The sequence below is a fragment of the Papaver somniferum genome, chromosome 3 (genome assembly GCF_003573695.1).
Source record: "Papaver somniferum cultivar HN1 chromosome 3, ASM357369v1, whole genome shotgun sequence".
Lineage (NCBI taxonomy): Eukaryota > Viridiplantae > Streptophyta > Magnoliopsida > Ranunculales > Papaveraceae > Papaver > Papaver somniferum.
Genome location: NC_039360.1, coordinates 155913386 through 155935893, shown reverse-complemented (window position 1 = coordinate 155935893; position 22508 = coordinate 155913386). Strand labels below are relative to the sequence as shown.

The window sequence follows — 22508 nt, the reverse complement described above, 5'->3', positions numbered from 1 at the left end:
CAAAAGTTGATTAAATAGAAGAGAAGGTATGAAGCAGCGTGTTTGTAACAGTTGTAATTGTTACAAAACGCACTGTCACAGAAAGCAGTGTTACAGAGAAATACTAACAGTAATAATTGTTGGGTAATTGTTACAGTTTGAAAGAAAAGGTGACGGTTCTCTGTTCTTCTTCTTCCTCTCGACTGCAACTCGGCTATTCTTCTCTGTCAATTTTTCTTAGCTCTGTTCTGTTTCCAAACTTCCCCAAAAAGTACGTAACCCTTCTATGACTTGCAACCAACCTATATATAGGCAACAACTCTCAAGCAAACCCTAAAAAACTCAAGTTTATCTCGATTATTCTTTCACAGCAAGTCCCGAGAATAATTCTCTCTAGCTTTCTATGCACGCGTCTTCCAAGTTTAATCCAACGTAACAGAATCTCCCAATGATGGTATCCTCAATCATATCCATCAGTATACTGTTAATACTTCACGTAACTTCCAATTATAGTTGAAGAAAATCCCGAAAATTCCTTAACCTATGTTTAGCTTGAACTCGACGAAATCTCACGACTTTATCGAATCTGACAGACTTACCAGTCCTGTTTTATAGAAACAGGCTTAACTGACTCCAAGGCGAAAACCAAATCCGACTGTATCTCAGACGAAACCAAATCCAGAAGTTCGCTACAAGCCGTGAACTTCCTACACCTATGTTTCCTTTTCCCGGCTTATTCAGCCCAATTCATTCGATCCAAACACACGTAACAACCCTGTAATGTTCTAGGAAGTCCAGCCCAACGAAAATCAGACCTTGAATCTCTCTAAAACTCTGTTGAATTCCGAACCCTAATCTGCAGGTGTGTGGGTTCATTTTCCCGCCAAAAAAAATCTGTTTGAAATGTGAAAAAGAAGGGTGCCGATAGCAGGTGCCTTTGGGGTGTCCTGAGGGTGCCCCTTAGTAATTCGGGTACCCCTTATCCATAGTGAGAGTCCGAATAGCAAGTGTCCTCCGGGTGCGCTTTTCGAGCCGATTTTTCCAAAAATGTTTATTGGACAAAAATACCTACACACACATAAAACACCATAATAAGTACACAAATGAGCACTATCAATATATAGAATCGAGACAATTTGGACACAAAAATGTGTCCATCAAGGTGTTGCATCCAAGAGTAACCAGGAGGGAAGAAAAATGGGAAGTTACTCACGGCTCGAGGCAGTGATTGAATGAATCAGAGTATATGGTGCTCGGACTATGTTGGGTTGGTTGAGTTTCAGGATAAAGTAAGAAGTGATACTGGAAGCAGTAGATACTAGAATAATATTTTATTTACTATAACTTTCAACTAACACTATAACCTAGATTGATCCACGAGATGCACCTGAGTGCATATTGTATATTTTAACAGAAAAAATTATTTTAGCCATGTTGCACCCGAGTACATAATGTGTATTTTTTTTATATTTTTTGTTAGTCACATTATTTTCTTCTTGAATGCTTGCTTTTGGTTGATGTGTTGAAGGTGAATGTAATGGTAATGGTGGCAGATTGATTGCTCGAGATCATGAACTAAACGATTTTGGTTGTGTATATTATATTGCAGCTGATTAGTAGGATAAACCTAGATTTATCCCCTAATTACACAAGATGCAGTCCAGTGCATGATGCATATCTTTATAGGAAATAGGTTTTGTCTAGGTGTACCCAAATGCATAATGTATATTTTTCTGATTCGTATAGGAATAATGTTTTGGCCAGATTGCACCTGGGTGCATAATGCAAATTCTTATAAATAATAAATTTTGGTCAGGTTGCACCTGGGTGCATAACGCATATTCCTATAAAAGATAAATTTTGTCTATTTTGCACCTGGGTGCATAATGCATATTTTTATAGGAAATAAATTTTGGCCAATTGCACCTGGGTGGATCTTGTTTTGTAGAGATTTTCGAGCCCTTTCCAAAAATATAAATTTTATTAAAATCCGACTTATAATTGGGAAGTTAATACCTTTTTCACGATTAATTTTAAATTGGAGAGAAATAAATAGGAGAGAGAAAAGGATGTGATAAAGAATAAAGTTTAAATTTAAGGGTATACATGACCAATTTTTCTTACGTCTTTTCACCTAGACCTATAATTTACAAGTCCATTGCTCCCACACTTTATGGATTGTGGTCATATGACCCATTTTCCGGAAACAAGAAATTGTGCACCAGTGTTTCCATTTAGAGACGGAAGGTGCCTGAAAAATCTCCTTAGCTCAACCACAGTACAGAGTTGCATGGAATTTACCCGCCATGATCATCATATACCCTCTATCCGTTCGAGAAAACAAAATTGCATTACGTCTGACGGGGTATTGTTGTGCTAACTACACCTTGTTTGTTTGCAGCTGATTCGTCTGAGTCGTCTGGATCTGAGTAAAGTTACTTGACTCATCTGGATCTGACTCACTAAGGTCTGAGTCAGAAAATATGTTTGCTTTGTGAGTCAGACCTGACTCAGCTGACTGGATTTTTTTGGACAGAAAATGCCCTTGTGCACATTTCAAACCATAACATTTATCACTACTGAAACATCACAAATTGTTCCATTCCAGTCTAAACAACTTCCTTTTTTGATGGAATTAAACATATTAGACATCATAAAACAAAAAAAATATAAAGATTAAAGTCTTAAAAACATAAAAGAAACAATAAAATCTAAAGGAGACTGGCCATCTCATATATTGAAATAAAAAAAAACCAAACAATAAAATCTAAAGATTTCATTCCTACAAACATAAAAGAAGCAACAAAATCTAAAGGAGACTAGCTATCTTATCACGTAAGTTGTTCATATATATCTGCTCTTGTCGTCCAAACAGACGAGGTGCATTTTCTTCCGTTTCCGCTTCCACTTCGACTTCCACCTGTGTCTCATTCATATCAAATGTCTCATTCTCATATTCTTTAAATAGCCAATCATCCAATGCATTACGACGTAGAAAGTTATGTATTGACATGCAAGCAATAACGATATCTCTTTGAGTCCCAAATGAGTAAGAAGGCATTTTACTTAAGACGGGAAATATTACTTTCAATACCCCGAATGCTCTCTCAATCACATTCCTCAATCGATCATGGGATTGATTAAACTTCTCAATCACCTATCCAATACCTTATGTTGCGATACGGACACATAAACCCCTGTGTATGAGAGTACGCAGCATCACATAGATAGTATTTGTCTGCAAATTTTCAACAAAAACATTATGAAATCATGCTGATGAAACTGCAGCAAGAGGTAAGATATATGCTAGTCCAAAGTAAGGAAAGAAAAATGAAACTGAAGCGTAAATCAATAAGGTATGACAATGCGAATGACCAAAGTGTAAAACAAGAATCCCTGTCAACTACATTGAGCAATATTATGTGGCAAAAGAGGGGAACCAGGACTTCACACCCTCATATTAACTTATTCATGGCATGGCCAATGAAATGTTTACTGAATCCGAATAATCCAATCTATTCCTAGGATTTCCATCTAACAGGTCTTGGGTGAAATCCTTTCCCGTTAAAATTGACTTCTTGTACTTCGGGCGTACACGCCGTTTAGCCTTCTTAAGTTTCTTCACTAACAAGCATAAAACTACTAGTTGAGATAATAACGTTTTTATTTTCCTGAAAAGACCAAGTAGATGAAAGAAACTCAATTTCAATACAATATTTAGTAGAGATTGGTGTACTCAAACAATACCCAATACCCAATTGCACATATACTTTTAAGGAATCCAGCAAACTCAATTTCAATACAATACAAGCATTCATTCACAAACCTATATAAGAAAATGAGTACTTGCCTGTATTTAAGTTCCCCCCTTCTCTAAACCGTCTTCCTTGTAGCCTTTCAATCTGCAATGAAATGAAAGAAAAAGGTTAAAAGCATAAATAAGAAAATAACCAGCAAGCAATTGAATGTAACCAATAAGAAAATACGGATTCATTCATTCAACATTCACTCATTAAGCACAAATAAGCACAAATAATACTGATTCATCCATTAACTTCAATAAATACTCATTCAACATTCAACATAAAATAAAACTCGAGTATGTAATTAACAAACACGAATATTTGCAACCCTAACATCTCTAACTATTTCCTAATTTCTCAACATCTCAATGGATGAGTATTCAAGATTTCTCAACGTTCTTTTAAAAGTTTGTGTAAAAAGGCAACACGACGCTCATCGCTTTTCAAACTGACAAACAATTTCTGCCAACCAGGCATCTCTGAAGCTTTTAGACTTATGATCAAATATTCATCCATTGCGATGCAATCAGTCTCAAGTAAATTATCCAAAGCTTTCACGAATTCGGCTGCGTATCCTTTTCTAGAGCAAGTTTCTTATGTTGAAGATGAGTCTCCATCGATGTTAAAATAACAAACTTTCTCAGTTAATAGATCACTTGATTCTTCCTCCATTTCCTTCTTCCTTTTCCTGCCACTCCCCTTTGTATTGAGACTAGAATCAACCTCGTTGTCATCCTCATGATTTTTTTTCCATGACTTGTACGAGATTCAGATCCATTATTTGAAACCCCTGCAGTTGTAGAAGTTCCAGCTGAACAAGGCGGTTCCACTCTTCCAGGCGTATCTCTATTAGCTCTAGTGGAGAATTTTCCATCAAATAAATTCTGAAACTTCCCTGCATCTTCCAGTCCCTTTTTCTTGAATTGACTGGCGTTTTTGATTGTCTGCATCAATTAGAAAGTAAAATCAATAAATATGTTCAGCTGTTTATACAATCAAAGTTATAATTAGATGCACCAAACAGAACATTATCGGTTCATTAAGGTTATGCAAACATTTAACACGGAAGATGCGCAAAATAAAATCAGTAACAAGCAAAGCCCCTTAAACATTAGCCTTTTTCACATATATGGAGATACCCTTGTTATTGATGATCTAAAGGAGCACATAAACCTAAAATCACAGGACAAGGTATAATTTTAATTTAGACTTAAAGCAAGAGAACTAACAACTAATTGGTCTAATTGAAGTGGCTAACTGGCCCTAAAGCCAAAACACATTTCCTTAACTTGCTTAACCTGATGGCAGAGCGGCATTTAAAGAAAAACAACGATAGAAGTAAGCCAGACCAGGGCTTACAAGCATAAATTTAATTCAATCATAAAGTCCAAACAAAACTGAAATAGTCTCTTACCTTGTCTAATTCAATCCATTGCTCTTCGCTCCAATCAAATGTGTTCGTCTCCGCGTTATACCCATGGACGGTTCTTGCTAAGAGACGGGACCAAGTGACATATTGGGTTCGCAAGTAATCCCAGTGGTTTCTCAACTTTTTTTGTGTGATGGTGCAGTCATACTTCTCAGAAAAGAACTTGCACAAATTTCCCCACGAAGTTTGCTTCAAAGAAGTTCCAGAAAATCCATACTCAGTAGCTTGTGCCAAACATTGGTCAATAAATAGCCCTCTAAATTCTGGGACGCTCCTAAAAGTTATCTTATTTGCTTTCTCATCTTCCTTTTTCTCCATAGAGAACTAGCATAAAGTAAAACAAATGCAAGACGTGGGTAATTTGAAACAAAAAGAGTGTGCTAACTTTTGAGAATTACCATACAAAGTAATTTACCACTAGGCATGATCTTTATGCATTCAGGATATACGGGTTTAAAATGAAGATATAATATTTGACAGCGAAAAGTAAAAGCAATGGTTGGCACCAGATCCTCATTACTGTCCTAATATCAAAAGAGAGATTCGCCAAAAGAATGCAACTAAAATCACAACTACTGACCATTAACTCAGTTTTTCCTTCCTACTTTGACAGTATATGCCTACTGAAATCACTAGCTTGAAAATGTATGAAGAAACTGACATGACAGAAAGCAAAGAAGGTTTTAGCACACCCTTTACCCATCACCCTTTCTTAGATATCATTGACACAACAATTAGATGTTATATTGTGTTCATGCACGAAACCAAATACTATGTAGCAACAAATTAAAATGTTCTTTTATGTTACCGCGAAACACAAACATGTATATTTTAGAGTTTTCACTCATTCAAGTCCATATATACATGTATATCAACTAAATAATATAGCAAATACTACTCCAACTGCTTTTAACTTATAACTAGATATACAAATATAACAAATCCAATAATGGAAGTCATAAAAAATGACATCAACAATTTCTGGGTACAACTAACTGATCTTGACTCAAAACTCTCAATAATCTTTGAAAGGTAGGACATGACATCGAAATCCATATAAGATGACATATTCTATCATGCATAATGATCAAGTAAAACAGTTCTCTCTTTGGCATTTTCACAAACAACAAAAAGCTAACAAAAACAACCATCAAATACTCAAATTAGGATATCAAAAAAGAAACCCAATATTCCAAAATCATCAAAACCCCATATGAAAATGATAGAAAGTATATAGATGCGAAATTATACCTGATGTCGATTCTTCTAAAACAAGCTGATGAGTTGAAAGTGATAAGTTGAGAACTTAGTTGCGAGTGATGAAGCAAACGATCAGTAAGAAACTAGTAGATTTGTTAAGAGAGGGATGAAGAAGATAACTCTCTGAGAAGGAGATCTAGGTTTTTCCCCAATCTTCCATTTCTGCTCTCGATGGAAAAACTTGACGGAAGAAACGAGGAAAAGAAAAATGAAATGAAATCTCCGATTTAAAGGATCAAGGGTATTTTTGTATATTCTTACGACTCAGTGGTTTGAGTGATTGAGCCAGTGGCATTTTCACACCTGACTCTATAGGTCCGAGTCAGGGATTGGCAGTAAGTCAGCTTGTGAGTCAGGAGTTGTAGAAAATGCAAAACAAACAGCCTGACTGTTGATTCGGTGCGAGTCAGGGGTTGACTCTGACCTAGACGCCGAGTCAGCTACAAACAAACAAGTTGTAAATCTATCTTTCCCATTATCTATACACAAAATTTGTATAAGCCGTGGTAAGGCTCGTACAACCACCGCCCCGCCCGCCCCTAATAGGCTAGCTAGTACGTACTATTACTTGAGGGTCACTTCTTACCAAAACCTATGTTCACCTCAAATTGATAACTACCTGCCGTCTAGATGTCGTGTGTACTTGGTACTTTGGAAGAAAATACTGTAATAGACAACAACCAAACGTGTATATATATACACAACAACCAAACCTCAACCACTCATTTATTCAGCTACCATTCAAGCCTAATGGTAGTTTTGTATTCGTGTTGACAAGAGATTCCCTGTCACGACTCACAATGGAGCCAAGGACGGTCGTTCGTTGTGTATAGGGAGTGGCAGTCACAGAGGTCAAGGACTATTATTGTAGTACGTGTAAGGTAATCACGTGGATGGTCATCGACTTGGAAGATGCATTATATCTACCTTTCTCTCTCGTTTTGTCTCTACTCTTCATTTAACTTTGCATATCTAAATGCATTCTGAGCTAGTTTGAGGGTTAGATGTCAAAAATCATGCACGTTGTAGCTACCAATATCATTATCAGAGTTAGCTAGACTGTTTATATATAAACACACATTAGAAACATGATGAGACATAAGCATTTCCATCTCGATTTCTTTGGCTTGTTGTTCTATCAAAACTTGATTGAGAAAGAAACAAAAGGGAGTACGAAGAAATGGGTTCTATTGGCATTATTGATGAAGATCAAATGAAGATGAACGGTCCTGTCGTGGTAACTGGTGCCGCCGGGTATGTGGGTTCCTGGCTCGTGATGAGACTGCTTCAACTAGGCTACACCGTTCGTGCAACAGTACGCGACCCCAGTTCAGGACTTCTCCTCCTCCTATACACATTTTTAGTATTTACAACCACTGTATCTCAATTTCTCAAAATAACATCATCCATCATTTTCTTTTGGAAAATAATACACTATGTATCACTGTTCATGTTTATGTTCTAAACATGATGGAAATGATTTTCTATGCGACTTATTGTTTTCTAATTAGTCGTATCTAACTGCGATTTTGCAGCTAATATCGAAAAAACAGAGCACTTATTGGCTATACCCGAAGCAAAAGAACGATTAATATGGAAAGCAGACCTAGACGATGAAGGGAGCTTCGATGGAGTGACTAGTGGATCTATTTGGCGTTTTTCATTTAGCCACTCCAATGGACTTTGAATCAACAGATCTCGAGGTTCGGTCATTCAAATGAGAATTGCTTCTTCCTTAATTAGGGAAAGTTTTGAAGTATAATTATTAGTCTAATACAGAATGAAATCCTCAAGCCCACACTTCGTGGGGTTTTAAATGTGATGAAGTCTTGTAAGAAAGCCGAGACGGTAAAGCGTGTTATATTCACAACTTCTGCTGGAACTGTAAACGTTGAAGAGCACCAAAAGCCGGTTTATGATGAATCCTCATGGAGTGATCTTGACTTCATCAGGAAGACCAAGATGACTGGTTGGGTACGTATTACTGCAAAATAATTTACAACATAATTTGAAGATTGAAATGGATAACTATATTGCTTAGGCAAACCCAAGCTTGAAATGGCACCAAATTATGCGAAAAAAGCAACCTGGTAACTTTCAAATCCAAATTAAAGCCATCATTTTAAAGGGATCCCACAGTGAGAAAATTCCCGACGGATTCATACAACATTTTAAACTTTTTCTCTATGATGAAGCACACAACCATTTTAACAACAACGGTGTAAAGCTTGTGTAATATTCTCACACAAAGTCGTGAATGGGTTACTTTCAGACAGTTAGAGAAAATAGTACTGTCGATTCCCAACTTTATTGAGCAAGAGTCTCTTGAAATGATAATTTTGATGATTAAGTGGCTTCGTTTGGCTAAATCAGATGTATTTTGTATCAAAAACACTGGCTGAGAAAGCTGCGCAGGAATTCGCAGAGGAGAATGACATACATTTCATCAGTCATACCAACATTAGTCGTGGGTCCTTTCCTTATGAATAGCATGCCGCCTAGCATGCTCACGGCCTTGGCTCTAATCACGGGTATGCTTAGTAGTAAAACTTAAAATTTTTGTGCAATACAGATTTGTGACTAACAAATTTTGGAACAAGAAACGAAGCGCATTATTCAATTTGAAGCAAATTCAACTGGTTCACTTAAATGATTTGTGTAATGCCCATATTTTCCTTTGGGAAAATCCTAAAGCTGAGGGAAGATATATTTGTTCTTCTGAAGACACCACAATTTATCAGCTAGCTAACATGCTTCGAAACAGATACCCTGAATACTGCATCCCTACAAAGTATTGTTGCTCTCTCTCTCTCTCTCTCTCTCTCTCTCTCTAGCTCTACACATAGTTTATCTCTTGATCATCTTCTTAATGTCGATTTGTAAAATATGTAGGTTCGACGGAATTGATGAGTCAATTGAACCAGTTCGTTTCTCTTCTAAGAAACTAATAGACTTGGGATTTCAGTATAAGTACACTTGGGAAGATATGTTTGATGGAGCAATTCAATCATGCAAGGAGAAGAAATTATTACCAACACTTGATGGCATGTCCCCTGAACTGGTGAATAAGAAGATGAAGTTGCCAACTTCTCTTGCACCGCCACCACCACGGCAATTAACGCCTGCCGTTTTGGAATAAGATACCTCCTTTTATCATTGGCATTTCCTCTTTTGGGCGGCAGATTCTTACGTGTTTTTTTTTTTTTGTAGAACGGTTTTTTGGGGACTACTCAAAAAATGGTGGGACTACTCTCCATTTTTTTGGGTGGATATTAGAAATAATAATGAGTCACCTTTTATCTAACTTTTCTTTTAATACCAAGCTTGCCCTTGATAATTAAATTAATGAAATGATTAGTGAGTTAATTAATGATTAGTGAGATTAAATTAATAATTTGATTTTTTTCAAAAAAAAGAATTATAGAGAGGGAGAAGAAGAAGATGAAGATGATAATGAAGATGAGGGTTTTGGGAGAAAAAAATTTAGATCTTTTTCTTTAAGAGGCACAACAAGAGTCTGATGTTTTTGGGTACTCACGGATACTTCAAATTTAGTTAATGGTGCTTGAATTGGCCAAAACATTCCTAAAAATGAACAATTTACAAATTGATTTCGGTTTCGTTAACAAAGTTCGGTTACAACATTTGAAGAACAGGTAGCCGAACTCATTTTGCAAGTGTAGTTCGGTTAATGTTTCTAAAAACACAGGTAGCCGAACTCAGCTTTAATGGAGTTTTTTCTTTCAGAGAAAAGTTGGGTTAGGAGAAAAAAATTGCGACGTAACCGAACTAAAAGTTCGTGTGGGAAAATAAAATGAAAATATTTGCGACGTAACCGAACTCGATATATAGGTTTTCAAAGAAAAGTTCGGTTAGGAGAAAAAAAGTGCGACGTAACCGAACTCGATATATAGGTTTTCCTAAAAGTTCGGTTAGGAAAAATTTTTGCGACGTAACCGAATTTTTCTCTGAAAGAAAAAACCTCCATTAAAGTTGAGTTCGGCTAGTTCGACAAAGTTTTTCAGATAATTCCTAGCCGAACTTTTATCTGCAACTTCCATTTTCAACTCATTTTGATGATAACTTCTCATTTTTTCAAAGGAAAACGAATGAAAAGTAATGGGTTTGTTATAATTTTGATTTTGATTTTGTTTTGTTAATGATTTAAATTAAGCTATATATAGAGGTGGCGGTGGTGGTGATTTGAGGTGGTCGGTGCTGGTTGGTGGTGGTGAGCGACGGTGGTCATGGGTAGAGGTGGTTATATATATAAGTGGTGGTGGTGTTGGGAGGAGGTGATTATATATAGGTGAAGGGAAGGTTAATCATTTCCATCCTTTAGGACATCCCTTATAAGTATAGGGTAGACATTCCTATCACGAAGTAATCCCCACCATTTTTGAGTAGTCCCCAAAAAATGGTTCTCTTTGTAAGGGCTTTAGCACTTAGCAGTGCATATATTATGAATCGGAAAGAAATAAATACCTCATTGTGTTAAACAAGCCCATCTAGGGCTTTTACATTTTTCCCAGTTGCATACTCCAAGTAATTTCAAATTAGTTACTAACATCATCTTTCACCTTTTATTTATGCTTAAAAAAATTCTCATCTTTTACACCGGGGCTTTTGAATTATGAGAATATTTACCACAATTTTTACAAAATTTATTTTATTGTGAAAATTGAATAAATATCCTATCATAAATATCCCTGCCAACAATAATTATATCTCTGTATTCTGAAAAAGAAACTCATTTTTGTCTTTAATACCAAGTACCCTCCCACTTTTATTAGATCTAAAAGTTTTAACTGCTAAACAAAAATTCGAGACCGAGGAAAAAGATCAAAGAAACAGATCTTTTTGATACTAAATTTACTCTCTATTTCTCTCCTCTTCTTTCACCCATCGCCGCCGCACCATCACCACCACCGTCTCTCCACTATTTCTTTTCTTGTTATAATCTGAAAATTAGAGAGTCAAAAAGATATATTCGTTGAAGAACCGGTCGATAGCAGCAGACATTAAATTTTTCATCTCATTTTATCACTATATATTTAAATATCAGACCAGATTCAGAGAGTGATAGATTCGATTTAGGTTTGCCTGGCTCTTAGTATAGTTTGGTAGAAATGCAAACTTAGGTATTTATATACCAGGGATATTTGGACACCAAGGAATTTCCAAAACCGAAAATATTCTTAATATATGCAATGAATGCCAAAATTCGGTTTTCCTAATTCCAATAAATGTTGGTCCAATATTTCTGAAATCTCTCATAGAAAATTTCTAATTAGTAAATGCACATTACTAATTTTTATTCTCTAGAGCTATGCATTAATTGCTAGTAATAAAAGCATATAAAACCAAAAACCTTAATTAAAAGATTCTTAATTTATTTCGGCACAAGATCACCTTGAGTACCAAGGAATATCTTTGAACAATAAATGATAAGAGGTAATGCTCGTGTTCAAAGTATGTTGACATCTTTACACTGCAAATCCTTATTCCAAATTTACATGGGTTTGCATCTTAGAATCGGTTCTACCACACTTCCAAACAAATTTAGAATTGGTTCAACCAGAATTCTAAGACTAATATGTGATCGGTCATATCAAGTCACGATAGTTAGTTGTGATCGTCCCTACCAAGTCACATACATGGGTTCAGATCGGTTATATGTTAAATGCATATTTTGCATATATTTAGTGTCGAATCAATGCTAGCAATAGCTTATATTCTTGCGAATTATTGCATATTACGTTTGTTTTGTTTTATTTATATTTTCCTAGGCGAATCCTCCAAAAGAAGTGAATTGACACATATTTGTGCAATAAAAGAAGTTAGCTAAAAGCAGAGAAGGGCCAAAGACCAAGTGGAACTCGTGCAATTCTAGGAGTTCTTGATATCATCTCGAGTAGGGCGAAAATACGAAGCCAACGGTGAAAGAATCGAGTCAATCTAACATTGTACAAAAAATCTAGAAGCATTTGAAGCAAGCCAAAATTGTCGAAACGTAGAGAACCTACAAGACTGAACTGTCAGTCCTGCAAAACTGATAGTTGAAAGGTGATTTCTAAAGGCACCCAGTATTATTGCTCAGGGCGTCACCATCTTCTTCATGTATTATCGCAATTCAGGGAAGTCAAGTGATCCCCGGTGATGATGGTGATTGAAAGAGTGAATTCGAGAGACAAAAGGGAAGATGAGAAGTCAGTGAAGGAAAGTAGTGATTGGTGCATGGTCTCTGTTGCCATTATCGACAATTGAAAATCGGTGTTGCTGATTGTTGAGATTCTTAGTCCCACATTGTTGGGAAATCTAAGATCCTGCGGTTTATAATCCCTTAGGGCCTCTCCACTCATCGCCAATTGGTTGTGAGTTGGATACCCGTATTCTAATATGTTATCACAGCCAAGCCATGTATGAGACGTGATACCCAGTAAGACCCAAGAAGGTAGGGAAACCATACAGCGGTCCGTATAAGGTGTGGATCTACTCCACTTATTGCCAATTGGTTTTGAATTGGATGCCCGTATTCTAACATGGTATCAGAGCAGGCTATTTGCGACGAGTCATTGACCGCGCCTTTACTCCGCGTCACCCGATTTATTGTCTACGTGTTAGACCCAACGAGGCTACACGTGAGGGGGCGTGTTGAGATTATTAGTCCCACATTGTTGGGCAATCTAAGATCCTGCGGTTCATAATCCCTTAGGGCCTCTCCACTCATCACCAATTGGTTGTGAGTTGGATGCCCGTATTCTAATATGTTATCACAGCCAAGCCATGTATGAGACGTGAGACCCAGTAAGACCCAAGAAGGCAGGGCAACCATACAACGGTCTGTATAAGGTATGGAGCTACTCCACTTAGTCCCACATTGTTGGGCAATCTAAGATCCTGCGGTTTATAATCCCTTAAGGCCTCTCCACTCATCACCAATTGGTTGTGAGTTGGATGCCCGTATTCTAATATGTTATCACAGCCAAGCCATGTATGAGACGTGGGACCCAGTAAGACCCAAGAAGGCAGGGCAACCATACAACGGTCTGTATAAGGTGTGGAGATACTCCACTTATTGCCAATTGGTTTTGAGTTGGATGCCCGTATTCTAACACTGATTGATGGACGTGGTTTAAATATGAACAACTCGAGTTTGAATGGGGTTTGGCTATAGCTCAGAAGATCATGGCAGTGTTTAAGCTTGGTGTTTGTGAGTGGAGTTTGTTGGTTTACTGCCATTGATGATTGGCAGAGAATGACGATGGACTGTACAGGATACGAGCTTCTGTTGCCTGACGATGGTGGTTCATGGAAGGGGTGTTGTTGTGAAGCAATGGAGGAGTTGGCTGGTTCATGGAGTTATAGCTCGAATGGTAGTGATGGAAAGCTCGAGTTTTGGCAGCTGGCAGCAGTGACGACGAGAGTTGACTGAGTGTCGTTGTTATTGGAGATAGAGAACAAGGTCAGAAGCTAGGTGCTGGGAGCTGTGGGATGTTCACTGAGATGATGTTGTTCATAAAGACAGATATGGATGGAGAAGAAGAGGGAAGAGTTTTATTGATGTTGTTGGTAACAAAGAGACTTGGCTCGTGCATGCAATGAAAGTGATGGAAGTGAGAACGAGTTAGATGATGATGGAGTTGGTTAGAAATATGCTTGGGATTGATCTGCTGCTATTATTGGCTGTGGTTATGAAGATTGCCAGTGAGCATTGATGCAGTTGTTAAGATCGAGTAAGAGCATTGGCAGGTGATGGATCTATGAAGAGAGGTTGCTGCCATTGTTGATCACAACAACGTGATGATGATCAGTTGAGTACGAGGAATAATAGGATATGGAGATGGACAGTTCGTGCTTGGTTGTTGAGATTGAGCTCGAGTCTGTAATGGTTGGTGAACTGATGATGCTTATGCTCATCGGTAATGAAAAATGATGGAGTTGAAACTCGATCTTTATTGTTGGAGATGAAGTTGGCTGTAAAGAAGAAGAAAACTCAGAAGAAAATCTTTTCCGCGGAGAGCTTGGTATATGCGGAAGTTATCTGTAGGAGCTGAGAATCCAGGAAGTTTGAAGATTCACTGATAGATAAGTGCCTGTGGGAGTTTGGTAGAGAAACTAAAAATCCCGTAACTTTTAAAACTCATGGTGGCATGAGTATCTGTGATTCTGACGGAGAAAATAAAAATCCAGGGGAAATTATTTCTCACGGTGAGATGACTGTCCGTGGATGGAGATAATCCATGGATATTAAGGATTGGGCCTTTTGAAAATGCGGGGATCTAACAACCACACCCAACAATTCGTTTGGCAATCTGAGAGGACTTACTCCAATACACTTTCTAGAGAATCAACTAGACAATCAGACTCAATCTAGAATAAAGTATACTAAAGAGTTTTAATATCTCTAACTCTTAATTCAATCCACAATTAGCAAATAGAAATCTGCGAGCCCGATAGAATAGGAGGAGTAACTTGAACGGTACCAAATACCAATGTTCAAGTGTCAATCAATGTAAATCAACAACCCAAGGTTGGATATTCTAATTGATTGATCTTAACGCACAACCTGTGATATTTCAATTATATAACAAAATATAATGCGGAAAAAAAATAACACAGACGCCAGAATTTTGTTTACGAGGAAACCACAAATGCATAAAAACCCTGGGACCTAGTCCATATTGAACACCGCACTGTATTAATCCACTACAGATACTAGCCTACTACCAATTAACTTCGGACTGGACTGTAGTATAACCCTAATCAATCTCACACTGATTCAAGATACAGTTGCGCTCCTTACGTCTATGATCCCAGCATGATACTACGCACTTGATTCCCTTAGTTGATCCCACCCACAACCAAGAGTTGCTACGTCCCAAAGTCGAAGACTTGATAGACAAATCTGTCTCACACAGAAAAGTCTATAAGATTGAATAAATCTGTCTCCCACAAAAATACCCAAGAGTTTTTATTCCGTCTTTTGATAAATCAAGGTGAAAAGGAACCAATTGATAACCCGTACTTATATTCCCGAAGAACAGCCTAGAATTATCAATCACCTCACAACAAACTTAATCGACTAGCGAAACAAGTTATTGTGGAATCACAAACGATGAGACGAATTGTTTGTGATTACTTTTCTATCTTGCCTATCGGAGATATAAAATCTCGAGCCAATTATTTCAATTGTACTCAACATGATAGAAACAGTGAGATCAGATCACGTAACTACAAAGAGAATAGTTGGGTCTGGCTTCACAATCCCAATGAAGTCTTCAAGTCATTAACCTACAGGGTCTCGAGAAGAAACCTAAGGTTAAAGGAGAATCGACTCTAGTTATGCAACTAGTCACACACAAGAAGTGTGGGGATTAGGTTTCCCTGTTGCTAGAGTTCTCCTTTATATAGTTTTCAAATCAGAGTTTGCAATCCAAGTTACCTTGGTAACAAAGCATTCAATATTCACCGTTAGATGAGAAACCTGATTCAACCAAGCTAATATCTTTCAACCGTTATATCGAACTTAGCTTGTTACACACAAATGAAATGTACCCTCATTTAGGTTCATGTAACATTACCTAAACGTGTACACCATGTTGGTTCACAAATAGTTAACCGAGGTTAGCCATATGATTACTCTCATATCAACCTTATTCATCTCAACCATAACTAGTTCAAATGACTCAAATGAAACTAGTTAAAGAGTTGTTCAATTGCAATAGAAAACACAATTGAAAGCAAATCGTTTTGATTCACTTGAATCAATCATGAACATTATAGCCACGGTTTGCAAAGATTGCATTCCTTATGATTTAAATGTTTAAGTCCATGAACCGACCGATTTGACAAAGTAACCAACTTAAGTATGTGTACGGGTATGCGTACTAAAGCAACCAGATTTGAGTTTGTTTAGTTTCCAAACTCAGCAAAAAATTTCGGTTCGAAAACTTCCGCCAGTATGCGTACCCATACGCATACTTAAGGTGACTAGTTAAGAGTCTGTCAAAACCAAATTCAGCAGAAATTTTCGGTTCGAAAACTTCTACCAGTATGCGTACGGGTACACATACTTAACCTGTCTCCTTCACCAATTTCGTATACACACATATGCATAAACTTGGCTCCCAGTTTATGGATTTATACATTAATGTGCGAACACACTATATATGCTTATATCCAGACATGGTTACATTCTCAACTCTTTATTTCAATCATTGAAACATTCTTCTATAATGACAATGGCCGTTTTCACGCACTGTTAGCATCAAAGTAATTTTCAAGATATTGAAATAATCATTATCGAAACACTCCAAGCCTACATCTGTATCACACAAACCATGTAGGATGTTACTCGGTAATTTTCTCATGATATAAGATGAACTTGGCCGAAGCGAAAGCTTACCAACACATATTTCCAGAAATATGTAAGCGAGATATACTCAGCTCGAAATCTCAAATGTGTGTATGGAAAACTATATCTTAACACGACTTATGTCTTAATATAGGAGATAGTATAAATAGACTTTCCAAGTGATAGATGAGTTCAAGTCTCCACATACCTTTTGTCGAAGAAGTTCCATAAACTCCCCTTAGTAGTTCTTCGTCTTCAAATGATGAACTCTATGAAATCTAAGCTCAACTACACTATCTATGTCCTAGTCCGAGACATCTATAAATAGGCTAGAAATCAAGACTTATAGATTTGATCACTAACATTGACAAACATGCTTGAAATATCAACGCATGCTGTAGCGACACGAATATTTTCATCGGGCTTTGAGCCCTAGCCCAACCTTAGCAACAATTGGTGAGAATAATTAGTAGATACCTTGGAGAAGGCTAGAATTTTTTTTTTCTTTTTCGCATGAGTGCCACGTGATCGACATGAGCTAACTAGGGAGGTCTTCGTAATTTACGAAAACAACTATTATTTCTTCTAAGGGAGAACCATTTTCTTTTCCATGTCCTTCCACTTTTTCTTTCTTTTCATCATATTTCTTCTACTGATTTCCAAGACCAACTTGAAGAAGAGAGTCTTTTGGTTCAAGCAGTTCACTGTCTAATTTGGAGAAGTAATTGGCTTCCATCAAGGTAGGGGGTTCTCTTTCGATTCTTTTTCACTTGATGTTTTTCTCCATTTTTCTGTTGTTACTGCATTTTTACTTTAACATTAACTTAATGTTTATTGAAGATATTGTGTTAACCATGGATTGACATATTTGTTTACAAACTTAATTTCTTCAAAGTATCCCTGCTTTTGATGGTTTTGCATGATAAGAGATTTGGTTAGTAATTATAAAATTTCTTAGTTTTGACTCTTGCGTACTGAATTGGGTTTGGTTACAATTGTATAAATGATTTGTTTTGCAGTCATTCAGTTTTTGATTTTTGTTTTCAATCCAGTGTGTATTTCGGTTCTCTACAATTGCTTATTATCTGTTTGCGAAAATTACTTAATGAGTTTTGTTTTTGGTACATGCAATGAGACCCAATCTTTGCACTAGCTTACTGGTTAAATCTTATGGATGTTTTGATTAAGAAAACAAAATAGAATTTTGGTTTTAACTTGGTCACAACCAGGTGTTTTACTTATTAATTTGTTTTCCCATCTTAACTTTTAGCCCATATTTCTATTAAATCCAATGATTCTTTGGTCTGATCGTATACTCCTTGTTAAAATGAAATCAAACCTTTGTATTTGATTTTGATAAGATTAATAAGCTTTGTTTTTATAAATGAAAAGTTGTCTCATTTTCATATGTGGTTTTTTTATATCTCCACCAGCTTGTGGCCTCAATTTAAATTTACTTTGGACAGTATTAAGAGTTTCATTTTCCAATTTTGGCTTATGAGTGAAATTCAAAAACTACCCATGTTGTGCAGATCAACTTGTACTAATTTGGTTTTCTCGTTTTGTTTTGTGTCGCTGATTTCATTTTGGCGGTTGAGACTAAATTGCTTTGGCCGAATTTCTCATTTTATGTAGACTTGAAATAAATCCTTTTCCCATGGTTGTCTGTAGCTTTACTTACTTCTTCTAGCTAGTGACTTTACTACCTCCTTTAATAATGAATGTATTTAATCTTTGTGTATTGACTGTACTTCCAGTTTGGCATTTTTACATAGGAGCAAGCCTTTGGTGTAAGTTGTGGCGTTGTTGCCTTTAATTTTTGTGAATTTGCCATGGTTAAGAAATACTTGTTTTATCTAAGAGTTCACTTGAGATTGCTGCCAGTAAGAACTATAAAGCACTCTACTTTAGGAACGTCGGGCCTAAGTGGCATCCCACCACCGCGGTGGCAACCCGGAAGATCGTTGCGGCAACGATGGCTGGTAACCAGAACTACCCTGACGGTGGCTATGGCCATGTGAAGTAGAGTAAATGTTTTTTTTTTTGCGGCTCTGAATATTTTTATGATCTATGTTTGCTTAAGATTTACTTTTTTTGCATTTTTATTTAGCTGATGCTCTTGTCTATTCATACATATTTTGCGTTGGCATTACATTTTCGTTGTTATACCCTCTACTGGGCATTCGCTCATCCCGTTTGTTTTGTTCTTTTTCCCCCTTCAGAGTACGAAGAGAAGTTGCAGCTGTAAGCCGGACAGAGCTTACGGAAAGCTGTTAGCGCTTGAAAGTTAGTATTTTGTAAGCTTATGATATCGTATATCACAGGGGTATCTGAGTAGTTAGTTTTTGTTTTAGTCCCATATCATTTTGCTTTATTTTGTTGTTGGGAACTTGTACAGAATCTCGGTGGTTTGTAAATGAAACTTGGTGGTGTAATGAAGGGGAGGTCTGACCTTTAGGTGTCTAAAGAACCAATTACATCATTCATTTTGCCGTCAAATCTGAAAATATGCATGTTTTGTTTACATATTGCTACCTCTTCAGTTTTTCTATCTTAAGAAATTTCTATTTAAATTAATGTAAGACTAGTAATTGAGGTTAAATGCTAGTATCTTGTTGTTTCAAACTACAGATCTTGTGCCACTTAGTTGTTCTGAATGCTAAACCTTGCTTTGGTAATTTGTGAGCTTCATTTGTAAAACCATCTGTTTATTTTATTGCATGGTGCATTTACCATATTTTCTGTCTCTCATTTGTTACTACCCCTTTGGAGTTTCTTAGCTATGTAATAAAGAGTTGTGGCGTTCCTTTGGACACCGACTGCATTTTCTTTTTTTGGCTTTACTTACTACATTTCTTTTTATAGTGCCTTCGGGTTTGTTAAATCTTAAGCTTAGAACTAAGTACTTGAATTTTTAAGGTATTTATATGGAGAATTAAAATGCATGTGTTCTTTCAAATTTCAAAGCATTTCAAGGGATTCATATTACATCCTTTTGGATTTTTACCAAGCAATACTAAGTTTTTTTTTTTTTTTTTTGCTAGCCACAAGATTAACAGGGACGGCAGCTGTGTGCTCCATTTTGCTTTGTTTTTCTTGAGCTGTGATTTTCAACTTAACTGCATATTTCCCTCATTGGATTAGTATATTTGAAATAATATAAGTGTCAAACCTAAAAACCCACCCTTCTAAGTATTTGAATCCGTCCTATGTGATTTTGTTGTGTACTCTCCTTTCTCATAAAATTTCTATTTGTAAATGCACTAACATACTTGTTACTTAATTCTACCATTAATTTTTGATCCATTCACATTTTCGTAGACGGAGATATTCTATTAGCCTTGTATCAGTTGTTGCATGATTTCTAAATTTGGTGTATGTATGTATTGTGTTCTTTTTTTTTTTTTTTTAATTCCGTTTTCGAGTGACGTACCGGGGACTTAGCCTTGCTAATGGGCTGAAAACCAACTCATTAGGAAGAAACTCTCCTGTCCGTTACAGTTGGTAATCAGAGCAAAGGTTCCGACTTACCGGGACTGTGTTTGGTTTTCTTACTTGGTGAAATGCTCAATATTTAAATATCTATTTATTTTCGTACACTTTGGTTGTTGAAAAACTACAGTTGATGCTCCGTATTTGAATATGTTTCAGTTTACGAAGAACATTTCCTTTCTTTCATGTTAACCTATCCTGATTTGTTATACAACTTTGAAATTATTTAAATATCATGATGATTTGGTTCAAGCTTTTCTTGAAATTTTCAAGACTTCAGTAGTAATGTTGTTTTGAAAGAGTCGCATTGGTTTTGGGGATTGGGGGAAACTAACCAGATACTGTGATATACATATCATTTTCGTGTGTTAGTAATGTACATTACTAACAAATTATAAATCTGACGCTTAGTTTGTTTTTGAAGATGTCGAAGTGTGCAAAATCTGTAACCTCGAGCTCTGTATGCAAGAAAAATAATCTCAGCAAGAGGACAACACGTCTTGATAATGGCTTTGAAAAACTGTTGGGTTCTGTCAACACTATTGTTGAAGCCGTTAAAGACCGTAAGAGGATGAGAACTACTATGGACCTGAAGGAATTTAAGAAAATGGTAGGGAAAGATAGAAACTTTAGTGGGACGGCAAAGCCTACCTAGGCGGAGAAGTGGTTGATGGGCGTTGAGAAAGAGTTTGAGGCTTTGCAAATTCCGAAGGAGAAGAAGGTTAGACTTGCCACTTACCTGTTTGAGGGAGACGCCGAACATTGGTGGAGATCTGTCAAGCGCATGGAAGATGTGAGCAACATGTGCTGGGACAATTTTGTGGAGCTATTTCTTAATAAGTACTTTCCACCGACAGTTAAGGCATTAAAGTGTGTTGAATTTGCTGCGTTGAGGCAAGGTAGTATGACGGTTATGCAGCTGGATCAGAAATTCAGTGAACTTGAACGTTACGGAACACATCTCGACCCCAACGCGGAATTAAGGGCTCGCAAATTTGAAGACGCATTGAGGCCAAGTATTCGTAACCACGTCGTTGGACACGTGCACATGAATTATAATGACGTCTTAAAGGCAGCACTGGCAATTGAGGCTAGCATGGTTAAAGCACAAAATGAAAGGGAGGATAATGAGGTGAAGAAAAGGAACGGAAGCAACTCGTCATCTCACCATAAACGTGCTCGCTATGATTCAGACACCAACAAGGACAAAGTTAGCGGTTGCTGGCGATGCGGAGGAGATCACTTTGTGAGAGATTGTCCAACACCAGCACACCAAGGACCACAAGACGCAAATCAACCTCAACAGCCGAATGCGCGTAAACAAAATATTTATGCCAGACATCCTTATAACCCTCACAACAACACATCACCCTTCCAGCAATGGCAACAAAACGTTCAAGGAAAACTTAATCATGTCGCAGAGGTCAAAGGGGAAGCTGAAAGTTCCGTAATCAAGGGTAATTTTCTAATTTATCATTCTCGCGCTAAAATTTTTGTTTCACACTAAAGCTAGTTGAAGGTAATCTTCATAGCTCTTCGATTTAGTTTGAATTGCGGGACGCAATTCTTTTTAGGGTGTAATGATGTAGCGACACGAATATTTTCATCGGGCTTTGAGCCCTAGCCCAACCCATATGAATGTTTGTTTGAGCTAAGTAGTCACCCCTTAGCAGCAATAGGTGAGAATAATTAGTAGATACCCTGGAGAAGGCTAGAATTTTTTTTTTCTTTTTCGCATGAGTGCCACGTGATCGACATGAGCTAACTAGGGAGGTCTTCATAATATACGAAAACAACTCTTATTTCTTAAAGGGAGAACCATTTTCTTTTCCCTGTCCTTCCACTTTTTCTTTCTTTTCATCATATTTCTTCTACTGATTTCCAAGACCAACTTGAAGAAGAGAGTCTTTTGGTTCAAGCAGATCATTGTCTAATTTGGAGAAGTAATTGGCTCCCATCAAGGTAGGGGGTTCTCTTTCGATTCTTTTTCATTTGATGTTTTTCTCCATTTTTCTGTTGTTACTGCATTTTTACTTCAACATTAACTTAATGTTTATTGAAGATATTGTGTTAACCATGGATTGACATATTTGTTTACAAACTTAATTTCTTCAAAGTATCCCTGCTTTTGATGGTTTTGCATGATAAGAGATTTGGTTAGAAATTATAAAATTTCTTAGTTTTGACT

General features: G+C 36.9%; 2 protein-coding genes and 1 pseudogene across 3 annotated transcripts in view; 2 read left to right on the top strand and 1 right to left on the bottom strand.

The window, feature by feature from the left end:
- Positions 1-4326: 4326 nt before the first annotated feature.
- Positions 4327-6649, bottom strand: LOC113357725 (L10-interacting MYB domain-containing protein-like). The gene is made up of 3 exons (XM_026601171.1): positions 6463-6649; positions 5197-5535; positions 4327-4726 (listed from the first exon to the last, which is right to left on the bottom strand). Exons 2-3 carry the CDS (start codon positions 5527-5529, stop codon positions 4427-4429), a joined length of 633 nt encoding a protein of 210 aa, XP_026456956.1. The 5' UTR covers positions 5530-5535; positions 6463-6649; the 3' UTR covers positions 4327-4426.
- Positions 6650-7473: 824 nt separating this feature from the next.
- LOC113357726 lies at positions 7474-9682 on the top strand (annotated as a pseudogene).
- A 7815-nt stretch (positions 9683-17497) lies between these two features.
- LOC113357724 overlaps positions 17498-22508 on the top strand; it is a 7929-nt gene continuing 2918 nt past the window's right edge. The window contains exons 1-3 of one of the 2 annotated variants that reach the window (XM_026601169.1): positions 17498-17568; positions 19051-19114; positions 20745-22092. In XM_026601169.1, the coding sequence (XP_026456954.1) occupies positions 20991-21827 (837 nt within the window). In that variant the 5' untranslated portion in view covers positions 17498-17568; positions 19051-19114; positions 20745-20990 and the 3' untranslated portion in view covers positions 21828-22092. Of the gene's footprint in view, positions 17569-18471; positions 19115-20744; positions 22093-22508 lie in introns of those variants that run through there. The other variant, XM_026601170.1, reaches the window with a different exon arrangement.